Source organism: Vigna umbellata, unplaced genomic scaffold (genome assembly GCF_029865625.1).
Source record: "Vigna umbellata cultivar VRB3 unplaced genomic scaffold, Vumbellata_1.0 scaffold_688, whole genome shotgun sequence".
Lineage (NCBI taxonomy): Eukaryota > Viridiplantae > Streptophyta > Magnoliopsida > Fabales > Fabaceae > Vigna > Vigna umbellata.
In genome coordinates this window covers 5,294-23,597 of record NW_028274455.1, presented here as the reverse complement: position 1 = coordinate 23,597, position 18,304 = coordinate 5,294, and the positions used below count along the sequence as shown (strand labels likewise).

Here is an 18,304-nt window from a genome sequence, read left to right as displayed (position 1 = left end):
TTTGATAGGCTGCCACCACAACAATGGCAGCAACAACCCTCTCCATCAGTAAATTTGGATGACACCCAACAATTTTTGAAAAATTTGGAGATGCACCTTAGTTTCATTAGTCAAAAATTGAATGTTAAGGTTAATACTGAAGTTAACCTTAAGGAGGAAGGTCAAGTCATTGTCACTGAAAGTGACAAGATTTTTGCTGAGAAAGAAATAGAGAGAGATGAGGAAAAGATAGAGAGAGAAGAAAAAGAAGAGTTGAGTGAGAAAGATAAAGATGATGAAGAAGAAAAAGAAGTAGTTGAGAGAGAAGAGAGAAAGAAAATTTGTGTGAAAATAAAGAAGTTGAGGAGAAAAAGAGAAAGGAAAAACAGAAAATTTAGGGAGAGAAAAAGGAAGAAAAAGAAGATGAGAGGAAAGAAGAAGAAATCACATGAAAAATCACATCCTCATCTAAAGAAGAATCATAGGAAGGAAAAGAAATTCAAGTGCTTTATGGAAATCTTCAAGAAATTGGAGATTAAAGTTCCTATGATTGAGACACTGCAACAGGTTCCCGGTTTGATCAAATTTCTGAAGAAGTTCAGTACAAAGAAAAAAAAAAAAAAAAAAAAAAAAAAAAAGAAGAAGGAACTTGAGCTTACTGGGTCAAGCTAATGACGTTAAAAGAGCGCTTGCTGGGAGGCAACCCAGTGGATTTAAAAACTTTTGATTTGGTTTTGTAACTTTTAATTTGTGGACATTATTTTGTAAATATTTTGTTGGATATAGCATCTACTGAAGGATGCTAGGTGGTTAAGTATCTACTGAAGGATACTAGGTTTGTAACACCTACTGATGGGTGTTGGTGAGGTAATTTTGCACCTACTGATGGGTGCTGATAAGTTTGTAACACCTACTGATGGGTGCTGGTAAGTTTGAAACACCTACTGATGGGTGTTGGTGGATTTTGGGTCAGGCTCGTGACGTTAAACAAGCGCTACCTGGGAGGCAACCCAGTTGATTGATTGTTTTCTGTTTGTTTATTTTTAGGATTTGCATAAGCATTTTTAACATTGAATTGCAGGGAACCTATGAGGGGTATGCTAGGAAGGCACGTAGGTCAAGAAAAGAAGGAGAAGGGCACATCACGAAAGTGCCGCTGAGCGGCAATTACCGCTGAGCGGTACTATCGCAGATGGGCTTAAGTTCCCCTTAGCGGAACCCGAGCCCATTGGGGTATTTTTAAACCCTAAGCTGCGCGTTTTTATATTCTTTCAAGCTCTTCTCTGCACTAAGACTCCCACATATCTCCTCTTAGGTTTCCCACATCTTTTTACTCTTCCCTCTTTAGAAAATTTCTCTTCCACTCACTTTTACACTAGTGTGCTATCAAAGTTTGGGGTTGGAAGAGAGCATTCTAGTTTGGAAGCATTCTCATATCATCTAGCATCTCCACCCAAGTAAGTAAAATGCATTTTGTTCATTCTAGGGTTCTTGAAATTGACTGTGATTGTCAAAGCATGAATATTTAGGGGTTTTGATTTCTATGCATGATTTGATGATATATTTGATGTTTGAACCGATTAAACTGCTTGATTATGAACTGGAAAACTGAAAATTGCATTTCGGTGGAGTTAGGACAGTTTAAAAACGAGATTTGCAAAAATCTGCAGATCACCGCTGAGCGGCATTTACCGCTGAGCGGCACTCTGCCAGATTTGCTTTTTCTGGTTTGTTGCGTGTTTGAATGTGGCACTGGTGGCGCTGAGGGGAAATTCTGGCCCTCAGCGGTGGTTTAGCTTCAAAAGGAGTTTTGTTTTGTGTTTACTAATGATTAACATCGTGTTCTGTGGTTTTGGATTTATGTTTGAATGCAGGAATGGCATCCTCTTCAGGAAAGAGATTGAAAACCATGGCAACCAAGAGAAAGGAAAAGGAACCAGAGCAGCCCCATAATGGCAGGTTCCTCTCTAGGAAACATGAGAAGCACTTTAGGGTGGTTCAGGACAGGAGACTTCTAATGGAGAGAAAGGTTGGAATGATACCTAACTTTGCTCCTCAATTTGGAGAGCAAGTGTTAGGGAATGATTGGGGGAAGCTAGCCACTTATTCATCACCTGCCAACATAGCTGTGGTGAAAGAATTCTACACCAATGCAAAGAAGATTGGTGATTATCCAGCTGAGAATTATTTGGGCTATGTTAGAGGCCATGCTATCAGGTATGATCCTGACTCCATCAATAACTTTCTGGATACTGTGTGGGCTGGTGAGCAATGCCAGTTTGCTCTTAGCATGGAGGAAGGTGCTGACTTTGAGGATGTTGAGAGAGTATTGTGCATACCTGGAGGACACTTCCAAAGGAATAGATCTGGCTCAGTGGTTAATATTAGGAGGACAGATTTGACTCCTCTTGCAAAGTATTGGATGGCATTTTCTCATGCCAACATTCAGCCATGTTCACATGTGTCAGATATTACTCTCAGCAGGGCACTCTTCATCTACTGTGCTATCAGAAACTTGAATGTTAATATTGGGCAGGTGATAGCTGATGAGATTAGTGTGTGTGCTAACACCTCAAACAACAAAGCACCACTGGGACATCCTTCTTTGATCACTCACCTTTGCAAGCTAGCTGGGGTGGACACTTCTGTTCCACCATTTGAGAGGCCAAGAAAAGCTATAGATGAGGCCTATTACAGACAGTACTGTGGAGGTGAGGAGGCAGCCCAGCCAGTGCCACCACGCCAGGCTCGTAGAGAGAGAAGGCCAGCACAGAGCAGGACTTCTGCTGATACTCATGAGGCAGAACCATTCCAGATGAGGGACATGTATATGTCTCTTATAGGTGCTCAGTTGCAGTCCATCCACAGAGGGCAGGTGGCCACGGCTGAGATGATAGTGGGGATGTATGATACCCCTCCAGCACACAGGTGGACTATGGATGAATTCCATAATGTGGTAGCTTGGCCAGAAGAACCATGGCATGGAGGAGCTGAAGCAGCTGAAGCTTCAGCCCGAGACATGGATGAAGATGAAGCTGAGGAGGAGGATGCATTTGATGAAGATGATGATGAAGAGGAAGAGGAAGATACAGAGAGCTCGGACTGATGAGGAGCTGAGATAGCATTTACTGATGAATGCTATCATATGATTATGCTTTTGTGGTTTAAGTTTTCTGAACTTATTTGTTTTTGTTTTTAGATTAGGGTTTGATGTACTCTATTGAACACCTGGTTCCTTATGATGGTTTGCTATTAACTGTGATTGTGTGATAAGTAATGATTGAATGATGCTTATTGATTGATTAATGTTGAGATGATGTGCACATTAAAATGCTTATACAGGTGATTCACAAGCTTTGTGAACAAATGCATAATATCATGATTGTGATTGTGAAATTAAGCAGGATGTGCATGTCAAATGTGAATGAGCTTATATGTGAGGTTTTGAGCTCCAGAGTTGTTATTGTTGAATGCTGTTACTTTGAAAGCATGAATGACTTTGCCCAGGTTTTCTATGATTGAATCAATTGCTTGTTTTGCATCATATGATCAAAGGCCGTGTTTTTGAAACCCTTTTTATTGGCCAAATTCATAAAATTAGCCTTCTAAAAGAGAACACGTTGTGTTCTATCCTTTGAACCCTTAGCCTTAAATATACACTGAACACCCTTGATTGAAAATCTTTACCTTGAGTTAAGTAGAAGATCTTGTGTGGTATTGTTAAATGTTCAAGTTTGGGGTTATTGGGGAAACATGAAAAAGGAAAAAGCATTGAGCTAACAGCTAAAAAGTAAGAATATGCAAAGAAAAGAAAAGAAAAAGAAGCAAAGCTCAATGCAAATGCAAAAGCAAAGGCAAAAGAAAGTTGGGAATGAATAAGAAGATTGTGTTGTTATGATTCTCTTAACTCAAGGATTTTGTGATCCAGAAAAACCAATTTTCTTGTTAGCCCAGCCACATTATAAGCCATTGAAAAGTCCTTGTGATGATGCATGCTTGTGAATGTATTTGATTGTGGTTAAATGAAAGGCAAAGTTGATTCATGTGACATTGTGATAGTGGAGTGAATGAGTGAAACACTTTACCTCTTATACACTTGTGTGTTGAGTGAAACACTTTACCTAGTGAGGAAATATTCCATAAGCACATGAACATCCATGCTTAATTGATTGATCATTCATGAAAAATAGCATTTGTTGGAATTTAAATGACTTTGTGAACACTAAAGCATGTGCACATCTTGATTGAACTCTTGGTCTTAAGTTTGAGTGAAGTTATTACTTATCTTGAAAAGAGGATTTTGAATGAGTGAACCATCATATGAATTGGTTGGAGATGGAGTTACATTTTATTTGCTTGAGGACAAGCAAAGTTCTAAGTTTGGGGTTGTGATAACAGTTGAAAAACTGTTATTTTCATGCTTAAAGTTGATACTAAAAGCAACCTTTAGACTTAGAAACTAGCTTGAAATCATGCCTTTTGTTTATATTTTCAGAAATAAGAGAGCTGGACAGGTTTATGCTTGATTTAAGTGTTCTTGTGCAGGTTTTGAGTTGAATTTGGTGAAAGAAGTGAAGAATAAGAGAGAGGACATTAGAAAAGACAAGAAAGAGTGCAAAAAGGAGAAGTCGAAGGCACCGCTCAGCGGCAAACTACCGCTGAGCGGCACTCAAGAGGTGACGTTGGAACCGCTGAGGGGCAAAATGGCCGCTGAGGGGAAGAAAGAAGACGCGCAATCACCGCTGAGCGGTAAATACCGCTGAGCGGCACTTTTTGGGCTTGGACTTTTGTAATCTTTTGTAACTCTAGATTAGTATATAAGGGCTTGCACGTCATATAGTTAGGCATCTTTGGCAGAAACGAGGCAAACACTCTCTCTTTCACCCCTTTGAAGGAGGATCTTGGATGCTCAGGCTACCTCTTCACCTTTATTGGGTTTATTCTTTCATACTTTCATTGTAATTCATCTAGGTTCACCATGAATATGGTGAACTAAACCTTGTATGTTTGTTGGGGAGTCAAAGTAATCTCTTGAAGCTCTCATATATGGATTTGTTGAGTACATCTTTGAATTAAGACATATGCTTTCTTTCATCATTAGTTAGGGTTTTTCCTCTTTGCTCAATGCTTGCATTGTTTAACTCATTCTAATGCATGATTATTGGTTTTGTTGATACGGACACGTACGGGGAAATCTAGATCCGGGGAATTTCTCCCAATATTATACTGACAATATTATATTGGTTGCCTTTAAGCTCCTGCACTCATGAACTAATCATTAGGAATGCTAGGAATTGTATGAACTATTTGATTAGGGAGAAGCCATCTAGAATGGTACATTAGAGAGTGGCATTAACAATGATGATTTGAATGTTGAATTCCTAAAATATATGAGAGTGGATGAGATGAAAGTGACCCCCAACAACATATTCATTCATATATTTCCTTGAAAGTGTTTATCTTTTGTCTTTGTCATTGATCAATTCATGCATACATATTTAATTTTCGTCTTTGCATATTAAACTTCAATTATTGTGTTCTTAAGTCTTAGCTAATCAACAAATCACATAACTAAACTAGGCCGTGAGTCCTTTGGGAGAACGATACTTGGTCTTACCAAGTTTATTACTTGAAACGATTTGGTCATACTTGCCGATTGTGAAACAAGTTTGTGACATCATATTTTGGTGCTTACAAATTTGTCCATCAGGTATCTAACAGGGAAATAAAAAAGATCCTGGGAAAAACAGTGACTTCATCAAGAAAGGATTGGTCACTCAAATTGGATGATGCTCTTTGGGCCTATAGGACGGCAATGAAGACGTCTATGGGACTATCACCGTTTCAATTGGTCTATGGGAAAGCATGTCATATGCCAGTAGAGTTGGAGCATAAAGCGTTGTGGGCTTTGAAATTCATTAATTTTGATCCTTATGAAACTCAAGGCACACGCAGAAGGCAGATTTTAGAGCTTGAAGAAATGCGATTACGTGCATATGATTCATCCAAGGCTTATAAAGATAAGATCAAATTTTATCATGACAGGAAGTTGGTAAATAAAGTTTTTAATCCAGGACAACAGGTACTATTATTCAATTCAAGATTGAAGATATTCCCTGGGAAATTGAAGACAAAATGGTCATGACCATTTGTAGTAAAAGGAGTGCACCCGCATGGAGCAATTGAAATATTTAATCCAGCTGCTGATGATCCACAAAAAAGTTGGGTGGTGAATGGTCAACGTCTCAAGCCTTATTTAGGGGGAGAAGTGCAACACTTGTCCACAATGATGCAGTTCGTTGATCCTTGAAATTTTGGGTCAGGCTCGTGACGTTAAACAAGCGCTTATTGGGAGGCAACCCAGTGTTCTGTACGTATTTTTGTTTTAGAATAGGGTTTGATGTACTCAATTGGAAACTTTGTCTGTTATGATGGTTTTCTTATGATTGTGATTGTTTGATAAGTAATGCTTGATGATACTTTGAGATTGATTGATGTTGAGATGTGCACATTAAATGCTTATACAGGTGATTCACAAGCTTTGTGAACAAATGCATGATATTGTGATTGTGATTGTGAGATTAAGCAAGATGTGTATGTCAAATGTGAATAAGCTTATATGTGAGGTTTTGAGCTCCAGAGTTTTTATGATTGAATGTTATTACTTTGAAAGTATGAATGATTTTGTCCAGGTTTTCTATGATTGAATCAATTCTTGTTTGCATCATATGATCAAGGCCATTTGTTGGTAACCCTTTTATTAGCCAAATTCATGAATTTAGCCTACTAACAGAGAGCACTTTGTGTTCCATCATTTGAACCCTTAGCCTTGAACATAATTTGGAAACCCTTATTGAAAAGCTTTACCTTGAGTTAAGTAGAAAATATTTTGTGGTATTGACAAATGTTCAAGTTGGGGTTGTTAGAAAATAGAAAGGGAAATTGAAAGCATTGAGCTAAGAGTTAAGAAATAAGTATGTGAAAAGAAAAAGAAAAAGAGAAAGAAATGAAAAGAAAAAGCAAAGCTCAATGCAAAGGAAAGTTGGGAATAAGTAAGAATGGTTGTGATTCTCTTAACTCAAGGGTTTTGTGATCTAGAAAAACCAATTTTCTTGTTAGCCCAGTGATGACAAATTTATGAACACCGAAAAACGGCGCCACGAACTTGTTTAACAATCGGCAAGTGTGATCGAATCGTATCAAGTAATAAAACAAGGTAAGACCAAGTATCGTTTTCCCAAAGGACTCACGGCCTAGTTTAGCTATATGATTTATTGATTATTTGAGACTTGAGAACAAATAGATTGTATGTTTAAATGAAAAAGACAGTAATTAAATATGTCTGCATGAATTTGATCAATGGAGAAAAACAGAATACAAACACTTCAATGAATTAGATGGATGAGTATGTTGTTGGGGTTATCAATTTCATCTTATCCACTCTCATATACTTTAGGAATTCATCATTCTTTTCATCAATGCTAATGTCACTCTCTAAATCACCTTGCAAGAAGGCCTATCCTTAATTGCGAGTTCATACAATTCCTAGCATTCCTAGTAATTAGTTCTTAAGTGCAAGAGCTTAACGGCAACCAATATGCTATTGGGAGAAATTCCCCGGATCTAGATTTCCCCGTACGTTCCCATATCGACAAAATCAATAATCATGGCAATGAATGAGTTAAAGAAAGCAAGCTTTAAGCAAAGAGGAAAAACCCTAACTAATGATGAAAGAAAGCATAAGTCTTAAAAATAAGATGTTAAAACAAATTCCATATATGAGAGTTTCACAAGACTACATTGATTCCCCATCAACAATACAAGGTTTAGTTCACCATATTCATGGTGAAACTAGATGAACAATAATGAAAGAATGAAAGATAGAACCCTAGAAAGAGAAGGAGGTAGCCTGAGCATCCAAGATCTTCCTTCAAGGGGTGGAAAAGAGAGTGTTTGCTTCGTCTCTGCCAAAGATACAAACCCTAGGACGTCCTAAAGCTTATATATTGTTCTAAAATATACAGAAAATTAGGCCCAACCCATAAAAGTGCCGCTCAGTGGTAAACTACTGCTCAGCAGTAAGTGCGTGAGTTGTTTTCTTCCCCTCAGCGGCCTTTTCACCCCTCAGCGGATCCACCGTGATTTCCTGAGTGTCGGTCAGCGGTAAACTACCGCTGAGCGGTAATTTCGACTTCTCCTTTTGCACTTTTTGATGTCTTTTCTAATTCCATTTCTATCCTTCGTAACTTCTTTCACTAAATTCACCTTAAAACCTGCATAAAACACTGAAATCAAGCATAAACCTGTCCAGCTCTCTTATTTTTGAAAATATAACCTAAAGCATGATTTCAAGCTAGTTTCTAAGTGTTAAAGGTTGCTTTTAGTATCAATTTTAAGCATGAAAATAACAGTTTTTCAACTGTTATCACCCAGCCACATTATAAGCCATTTAAAAGTCCTTGTGATGATGCATGCTTGTGAATGTATTTGATTATGGTTAAACGAAAGGCAAAGTTAATTCATGTGACATTGTGATAGTAGAGTGAATGAGTGAATGAGTGAATACCTCTTATACACTTGTTTTTGAGTGAAACACTTTACCTAGTGAGGAAATATTCCATGAGCACATGAACATCTATGCTTAGTTGATTGATCATTCATGGAAAATAGCATTTGTTGGATATTAAGTGACTTTGTGAACACCAAAGCATGTGCATGTCTTGATTGAAATCTTTGTCATGAGTTGAATTGAAGTTTGTACTTATCTTGAAAAGAGAAATTTTGAATGGAGTGAACCATTGTATGGATTGGTAGAAGATTGAGTTACATCTTGTTTGCTTGAGGACAAGCAAAGTTCTAAGTTTGGGGTTGTGATAACAGTTGAAAAACTATTATTTTCATGCTTAAAATTGATATTAAAAGCAACCTTAAACACTCAGAAACTAGCTTGAAATCATGTTTTTGGTTATATTTTCATAAATAAGAGAGTTGGACAGGTTTATGCTTGATTTTAGTGTTTTATGCAGGTTTTAAGGTGAATTTAGTGAAAGAAGTTAAGACGGATAGAAATGGAATCAGAAAAGACATCAAAAAGTGCAAAAGGAGAAGTCGAAATTACCGCTCAGCGGCAGTTTACCACTGAGCGGCACTCAGGCAATCACGTTGGATCCGCTAAGGGGTGAAAATGCCGCTGAGGGGGAAGAATCAACTCACGCACTTACCGCTAAGCGGTAGTTTACCGCTGAGCGGCACTATTTTGGGCTTAGGCCTAATTTTCTGTATATTTTAGAATAGTATATAAGCTTTAGGACGTGCTAGGGTTTGCATCGCAGAGACGAAACAAACACTCTTTTTTCCACCCCTTGAAGGAAGATCTTGGATGCTCAGGCTACCTCCTCCTCTTTCTAGGGTTCTATCTTTCATTCTTTAATTATTGTTCATCTAGTTTCACCATGAATATGGTGAACTAAAGCTTGTACTGTTGTTGGGGAATCAATGTAGTCTTGTGAAACTCTCATATATGGAATTTGTTTTAACATCTTATTTTTAAGACTTATGCTTTCTTTCATCATTAGTTAGGGTTTTTCCTCTTTGCTTAAAGCATGCTTTGTTTAACTCATTCATTGCAATGATTATTGATTTTGTCGATATGGGAACGTACGGGGAAATCTAGATCCGGGGAATTTCTCCCAATAGCATATTGGTTGTCGTTAAGCTCCTGCACTTAAGAACTAATTACTAGGAATTCTAGGAATTGTATGAACTCGTAATTAAGGATAGGCCTTCTTGCAAGGTGATTTAGAGAGTGGCATTAGCATTGATGAAAAGAATGATGAATTCCTAAAGTATATGAGAGTGGATAAGATGAAACCCCAACAACATACTCATCCATCTAATTCATTGAAGTGTTTGTATTCTGTTTTTCTCCATTGCTCAAATTCATGCATACATATTTAATTACTGTTTTTTGCATTTAAACCTACCATCAATTTGTTCTTAAGTCTTAAATAATCAACAAATCATATAGCTAAAATAGGTCGTGAGTCCTTTGGGAAAACGATACTTGGTCTTACCTTGTTTTATTACTTGATACGATTCGGTCACACTTGCCGATTGTTAAACAAGTTTGTGGCGTCGTTTTTCGGTGTTTATAAATTTGTCATCAAGAGGGGGGAAATTTTAGAGATCGCTTCTTTTTTATCTTTTACGCAGCTTTCAATTTAATTTTTATTTGTTTTTTTCCCAAAATTCGTGTATAGTATCAGCAAGTAAACTTTTATCAGCTTACACGCGGATATTAGATACGGATCCATCCCTAGGAAGCTCGCGCTCAAAGGCGCCAACCTTACATACGACAATTATATACGAATTTTCCGTATATAAATATTTTTTTCATTATATATGGATTTATCTGTATATAACGGATTTCCCAATATCTGTATATAATACATTTATTACATACCGATTTTAATCCGTATATAATGATATGCCGGTAACTGGCTATTTTCTTGTAGTGAATTATGTGTTGTCATCATCAAAAAGTCAGGTATCATTGAGATTGTGGGTTAAACTAAACATGTGCTCCCCTTATCAACAATCTCTACACTCTTGTCTTCTCTTCAAGCTTTCGTCTATGTATAGCTTTTCTTAAAGGATGATTGTTAGACAAGGAAGTTGACTTCAAGAGAGATAGTAGCCTTTAGGTTGGAAGTCAGACTTTAGTCTACTTTGTAGAGGTTTAGAGCTTTATCATAGCCTTTAGCAAAAGTGAACATTTATGAGGTGACAGAGTAAAAGGCTTCAAAGGAAACATTTCCAAAATGTTCTTCATCTCTCACACCGTCTTTTTCTTGGGTGTAGTGATTTTGATCATATCTTTCTACTTTAGTGATCAGTACAAATATCAAGAACAAAATATACAAGCACTATCGTACATGCAATAAATATTTTGAATGTTGATGAGCATTATATGATATTCGTGTTTAAAACATTTTATCACTTTTCATGTCATTCATAAATGCATCATTTGGTAAAACATATAACATGTATAGTCATCAGTTGGCACAAACATTAGATGCTTCTTCAAAGGCTATTTGTGAAAGTAGCATTTAGCGGTCATACATTAGACGATGTATTCTTAAGACGCTTTACTTGAGATACCACTTGTATTAAAAAATTTCTTTCAGCTTGAGATAGACTTTCTTGTTCATAAAACTCTAGCCTGTTACTCATATAATCTATTATATGATTTCAAAGAGAGACGCTTTCTTTTCTTAGATGCTGTTCATAACTCTAGTTCATAAGAGAATTCAGTCTACAAAACATTATTCATAAGCTTGATTTCATTTAAAACAGAAGTTACAAAATATTTCTTTCTTAAACATTATTTCTTTAAAACAACTTTTTTATTGAGATATTTTCTTTAAAAAGTCTATTCTCTAAACGATTTTGTCTTAACACTCTTTTTCACTCCCTTTTTCACTTTTTCTTTCATTTTTTCACTTTGCCGGTCATTCATGATGTATACTTCCCCATCCATGGAGTGTTAAGGCTCTAGGATTGATTCTACTTCAATTTATTAATGGATTTTGAGGTTAGAATGGAATAAGTTGTAAGTTCTCGATTATTGTTTTGTTTTATGTTTATAAAAAAAATTGTCTCAAAATCAAGTGAAAGTAATAATTTTTATATTGTAGCTAATTAGCGTGGTGTTTTTAATCTACATGCATACTAATAACCAGTCAAAAGGTTTTCAATTTGAATTGAGATTTTACTTTGATTAAAGATAAAAATTATAACAAGAATTAGTCAAGACTTTACTTTTGTTAATAAGTTTTTTACTTAATAAGGAGGCAAAAAAACAAGCACGATTAGACATAATAATATTTTGGACTATACTTTGGTTAACAATGAGAGCACCAATAAATAAATTAAAAATTCACATTAATTGATTTGAAAATTTAAGACAATAATCAATTAAATAGTAATATTTAGATAATTAATGATGAATCTTATTTAAAAAAAATATTGAAATCAACATGTTTCACTATCGTTGGTTTAAAAGCCTTTTATATACTTGTTATTCACTTATTGCTATTTGATTTAATTTAATTTGTTTACCATAGTTGCAGTCCAAAAACTCATCTTTCTCATAAGTAGTATTAGGCACATTCATATTAGCATATCATAAACATTTGCATTTTAATTCTTTTTGGTGCATTTTTTCTAATCTTAAGGCATATTATCTTTTGCATGTTTGTATATCTCATTCATATTTAGGCTAGTTCTTTGGTTTTCTCTTTATTATTTGTATATTACTAACCATTCCTATGTTTCATAAAGAATTAACTTAATAAAAATCAATTTCATATTCATTAAGAAACGATTTTAAATTAGTTTTATTCTTCTAATTTATTGATTACTAACTTAATAATACTAAAAATAATATAGTTAAATAGTATTAATTTAATTTAATAGTATGAACATTAACATATCAAATAGCAAGGATGAAAAGATAGAATCTTCTCGGCTAAACAAAATAATGGCTGGATCTTGCTAGCCATTTCGTGGCTTCGTCTTGTGCTGTTTTCAAAAAGGAAAGATGTGACACCCAAAACGTTTAAAGTAAGCAAAACAACCGATTAAGATGCAAATCAAATCCAACATCCAAATTTAAGCGAAAAAATTCATCCAAAACAATTGAGATTGCACAATATTTCAGGGGCTAAACAAATGTTTAAAAATTTATCAATATTCTCAATAAACCGTTAGCTATATTTGTGTCAATATATCTTCTTTTAAAACCCATGTAAGTAAACAAGATAGAATATTCATTTCTCTATCTATAGCATCACGTCCATCTTTACACAGTTCTATTTAACAGACATCATTGTATCATGTAATTGTGCTCTTCCGCTTTCTTCATTGATACCATTTGAGTGACTGAGCCAATAGGCTTCTATAGTGGAGAGCTCCAGAGCAGAAAGCTATAATAATAATGCCATAAAGACCAACGAACAGAAATCCTAAAAGAAAAATTCGGAGCCATGTGCCTGAAAAACAGATAAACAAGCTCAGTTAGAACAAAATATACATAAGCATACGCAAGACTTTATAGTTATGATTTTCAATATTTCCGCCATCTGCATAAACTCAATATGGTAATATTAAACTAAAATGACAGCATGCACATCTTAGTTTCAATGCCTTCAAATGAATGCATTAATGACAATAATTGTTGAGGAGACAACAAATCCCAAAGAAAAGTGGCCAGTTATGCTAACACTCAAAGGGAGATATAGTTTTGTAATCTTATAGCTATTGGAGCTGTCAGGATGGATTATTACAACAGAAATATAAAAACCAGCAAGTAAAAACGTACAATTGACATATTAGTGGATGGCTCCAAGGAACAATGGTGTTTTTACTAACGGACTTCTTAGGTTCTTCAGGTTCTTCCAAACAATTTGTTAATATAAATTGTGTTGTTTTTTCCTGAAATTTACTTTCTGTGGAATTAGTGACCCTTTAAAATTCCATCTAGAGTTCACCAATCAAGTTCCTCCCTTTTAAATTAAGTTCAATAAGAGATCAATAATCACCATACAAAAGTAGCAGGATCCGGAAGCATGCCGTCGTTCACCACCATCCCAACCCAACTGATCCACCCATGTCAGCATCAGTTATTGCATCACATAAGCCAAATAATCTAGAAACACCCAAATAAATACTTCACCACACCCTGCTTATAAACATCAAGGTAGTCCCTTCTCTTCAACCAGTCAGCACCCTAAAAGCGGACCTCAAATGCATGTTACTGATTTTACTTTGAAGTTTATAAGCAACATGATCATTGCAGACAGCACAATTCAACATAATATATTTAAGGCTTAATTACCTACTTAGTCCCCATGTTCGGAGGTAATTTGCTGTTTAGTACCCGGTTTTAAAAATGTAGGCATTTGATACCTATGTTTTGAAATTTGTATCAATTGAATCCTACTCACTTAACGCCGTTATAAATCTAACGTTTTTTCTGACTGTGTATGTGATTTGTGGACGAGCGGTTATGGACGAGCGTTCGCTTCGTTGGACGAGCGTCCTCTTCTGCCTGACTGGGCGTTCGCTTCGCTGGACGAGCGTCCTCTTCTGCCTGACTGGGCGTTCGCTTCGCTGGACGAGCGTCCTCTTCTGCCTCGCTGGACGAGCGTCCTCTTCGCTGGACGATCGTCCTCGTCGCTCGTCCACAAACGCTCGTCCACAAATCACATACACAGTCAGAAAAACGTTAGATTTATAACGGCGTTAAGTGGGTAGGATTCAATTGATACAAATTTCAAAACATAGGTATCAAATGCCTACATTTTTAAAACCGGGTACTAAACAGCAAATTACCTCCGAACATGGGGACTAAGTAGGTAATTAAGCCAATATTTAATAACTCCATACTTAAATGAAAAATTTAGAGTTATAGACCTCTTCAAATGTCAAATCTATGGTTGTTTGAATGCTTGTCTCCTCACATTAAAACCAGATTCATATAATTCTTAAGAGATGGCAACGAAAAAAAGACATACAAATGGAACACCTCATAAATATTCCATTACCCTGCAACTATTTATATGTGATAAAACTAGACCTTTTCAAAGCCTTCTTAAAATGAGAATACGGAAGAATTAATGACTGTAGATAAAAATTGTGCTAGTATATTAACATTTTCTTTTGTAGGGACAAAAACAAATTGCCCTGAATCAAACCATCTTTTTATTTAAATTAAATTAAAATATGCCTCTAATTATCCATGACAGTAGAACGGAAAGGAAATAGACTTTAAAACCCAATATATTAAAAATAAAAAAGAAAACTGGGCTATTTCATAAGCATAAGACCAATTACACCAGAGATCAAGCTCCTTATTTTCAAATGAATTGAATATTAAGCGAAGCCTGGGTGATATATTAACCATGTTTTAACATGCATACCACGAAAATGATTCAGAATGAACAACATTCAATAAAGAATAACAATTATAATCAACGTAAATATACCTTTCCAGTCCCCTCGCCCCTTTCCAGTTCCCCCGCCCTGTGTAACACTAGTCTAAGCTAAGAAACACTTCAAAATAGTTACCAACTTTCGTACCCGTATAGGGTCTTCACTAAAGTTTCCTTGGTGTTTGATTGAAAGGAAATGGAGGGATAGGGTTAAAATCCCACACCGATCAATTTTAGCATCTCTCCAGAATTGGGGAACTTGGAGGGGATAGAAAGTATTACGCTAATTGAACTAAATTACCCTTAATTATTTAACTATTCCATGTACATGGTAGTAAACTCGTTTATTTCCCCTCCCTTCAATGACCTTTCCCTTGTGAACAAGACAATGTGTCCCTTGCATTATAATTCCCCCAGTCTCCTCAACTGAACTAAAAGTGCATTTGAGTACTGCCAAGTGTATCTTACGTTTATTTTAAATTCAATTTTAAACTTTTATACACACAAATGAGAACATCACAATACTTAAATCATTTATAGCATTCTATCCCGTCTACAATAACTTGTGTCAATTTTAAAACGAATAAATTCCCTCTCACGTTTTAAGATTTATTTTTCATGTTACTAGTATATATTGTATTTTAGCCATGCTTCTTAAAATTTTAAAAAATTGTTGCATCCCCGTGTCCACTGGGTATCACATCTGTGTCACCTGGTATCAAGTCTGTTCTAAGTTTCTAATTATGTTCTGATTCTTGGATCATGTATCAAACAAAACATAATTGAGAGCCACCACTTAGATTTCCTATTTTCAGGCCATGAAATTTGTCCATCCTACTTCAGAATGCCACAGGTATATAACAAACTTCATATCACAAATATAAAGAAGAAACATACTCAAACTATCATCGATGGAATGAGATTCAGAGAGGAATACCACAATATGCAGTAAGGGGGGTCTCGGTGTCCTAATCCTAATGGCAGCAATCAAAATATCGAATAACCTTGAGCTTCAGTTCACAATATCTGAAGCTCTCATTTTGACTGGTTCAGTAGTATGTTAGTCTATGACGTGCTTTGTTTTGCATGTGAACTTATAGCCTTGGACAAACTTCTCCACAAAGATTTTAGAAGAAAAAAATAAGAAAAAAAATGAGTTTATCCATAAGTTAAAATTAGCTTATGCAAGTTAAAATATAAAATTTAAAGAAATCATATAAGAGAACTTTAAATTAGCTTATGCATAACCTAATTTTATGTTCCGGAGCAAGTTTAATTCCCTTTTTTTTTCTTAGAAACCTAACGGAGATGTTTGTCCAAACAATACATTTAACCAACTAGAGGCATAAAATTCACACACAAACTGAGTATCGAAACAAACAGAGCAAGCATACCAGCAACCCATTATCTACCATCACAAACAACTAAAAGTATCCAACTAAAAGGTACACACTGAACAGCATTCGTTCACAAGATTAATCAACCAGTGAATACAAATAAAACAAAATGATGATCAGGAACATCCTTTTATAAAAAATATATATTTACATCTTTCAGTAAAAATAACACTAATAATACCCACTTGAGACTAGAAAAAGGCGGCATATGAATTTGATTTCAGTATGCCCGCACAATCATGTAATGAAACAAAATTTTCCAAGCCTCCACTTTGATCTTCAAGAGCAAAACAACAACTAGATTTCACCCAACAAACAATTCCAAACCAAATTCAAATCTCTCACAATTCCCAAGCCTCACTCAACAATCCTAAGAATTAGCATCACATTGAATAGCATACCCAAACGATAATCACGAAGATTTCAACATACCAATCAATCCGCCTTAGAATTACACGCCAAGTTCCGTCTCTCAGCCCTGGCCATATCATACTCAAACTCCAACACATTACTAATATGAGAAGTGTCCTTCACATAGAGCCTTCTCCCAAACCCGCTCTCTTCGATAAGAGGAAAGTAAGGGTGCAAAACGGAGTTAACAACCCAGAACCAAACCGCGCCGAGAAAAACCCCCAGCACGGTTCCGGCGAGGACCTGAGCAACAGTGTGGTAACCGAGGTAGACGCGAGAGTACATGGTGAGGAGCGCGAGGGACCACGTGAGGAGGTGGAGGAAAGGGTTGTCGCGCACGTGCCAGAAGGTGAGACCTTTGAGGGAGAGAAGAGTGAGATAAGTGGCGAAGAAGAACATGTACTGGCAGTGGCTGGAGGGCCAGCCGTGTGAGTCGCACATCTCCAGGAGTGCGCAGGTGGCGGGCCGTGCCTGCTGGACGGAGGTCTTGATTACTTCGTTGATGAACTGCGACAAGATGAGGCCGAGCGCGAAGAACATGCCTTGGAGCTCGCGGCGGAAGAGGAAGTGGGAGACGAAGCCGCCGAAGGAGATGAAGACGGGGACGAGGGAAATCCACGCCAGGAAGTGCCCTACGCGGTCGCCCTTCTGGTAGCGCACGTGCGTCAACGTCACGGCCTTCAGTGGCGGCGTCATGGTAGATCTGAAGCGGAAGACTGTGAGATGGGTTTTCGAGTTTCGGTTTGGGTTTGGGTTTGAAGTGATTGACTGTGAGTGTGTGCGTGCGTCTGTGCTCGTTTGAGTCCTTTTCTTTTTTTCGTTTATTAAAAGCAATAATAAATTTTAGATTAGTTTTAGGATAATTCTATATAAATTTTAGACAAGATTAAAGTTTTTAATGAATTCTGGAATGTTCAACTAGATTTATTAAATTTATATAATATATAAGTATTAAATATTTTTATATTTTTTAATTTAATTTTTGTTGTTTAATTTTCTAGTATCATGTAAATGTTACTTTGTTTAGTTAGTTGTTGTCATATTTTATTTTAAAATTTATCATCTAATTATCACTTATATGACTGTTTCTGCTCAATGAGACCGGGGAAACTCCTACGTTCGTCAAGAAACACTCACTCCACTCCTGCGTTCGGTTCTCCTTCTCTTCACTTCTTGCGCTCAGTTCTCCTTCTCTTTACTCTTTACGCTCGTCCTTAGTCAATAGAAGAGTGTTGACCTGCAGCAAACACTCCGACGCTCAAGTCAGAATAGGCTATCGCAAGTCTATAGATATGAAAATGAACAGAACATTTACCTTCCCCTTTGACTTCTATTTATACAATTACAGGGAATATTATTCATTAATTTACCTTTTAATGGTTTTCAATGCTCACTTTAAATACTCGACAAGGACCGTTACCTCATTAACCACGCATTCATGAGCATTTAACGGTTGTCTGCAATCTCCTTTGCTCGTGCTTGCCCGATCGGTTATGTTATCAAACACCCGATCGATGGCCTACC

At 36.4% G+C, this 18,304-nt stretch overlaps 1 protein-coding gene across 1 annotated transcript; it reads right to left on the bottom strand.

Annotated features, from left to right (window-relative positions):
• Positions 1-12,694: 12,694 nt before the first annotated feature.
• Positions 12,695-17,584, bottom strand: LOC148190632 (lipid phosphate phosphatase gamma-like). Its single transcript, XM_088102722.1, has 2 exons — positions 16,802-17,584; positions 12,695-13,031 (listed from the first exon to the last, which is right to left on the bottom strand). Exon 1 carries the CDS (start codon positions 17,474-17,476, stop codon positions 16,805-16,807), a length of 672 nt encoding a protein of 223 aa, XP_087958848.1. The 5' UTR covers positions 17,477-17,584; the 3' UTR covers positions 12,695-13,031; positions 16,802-16,804.
• Positions 17,585-18,304: the final 720 nt, after the last annotated feature.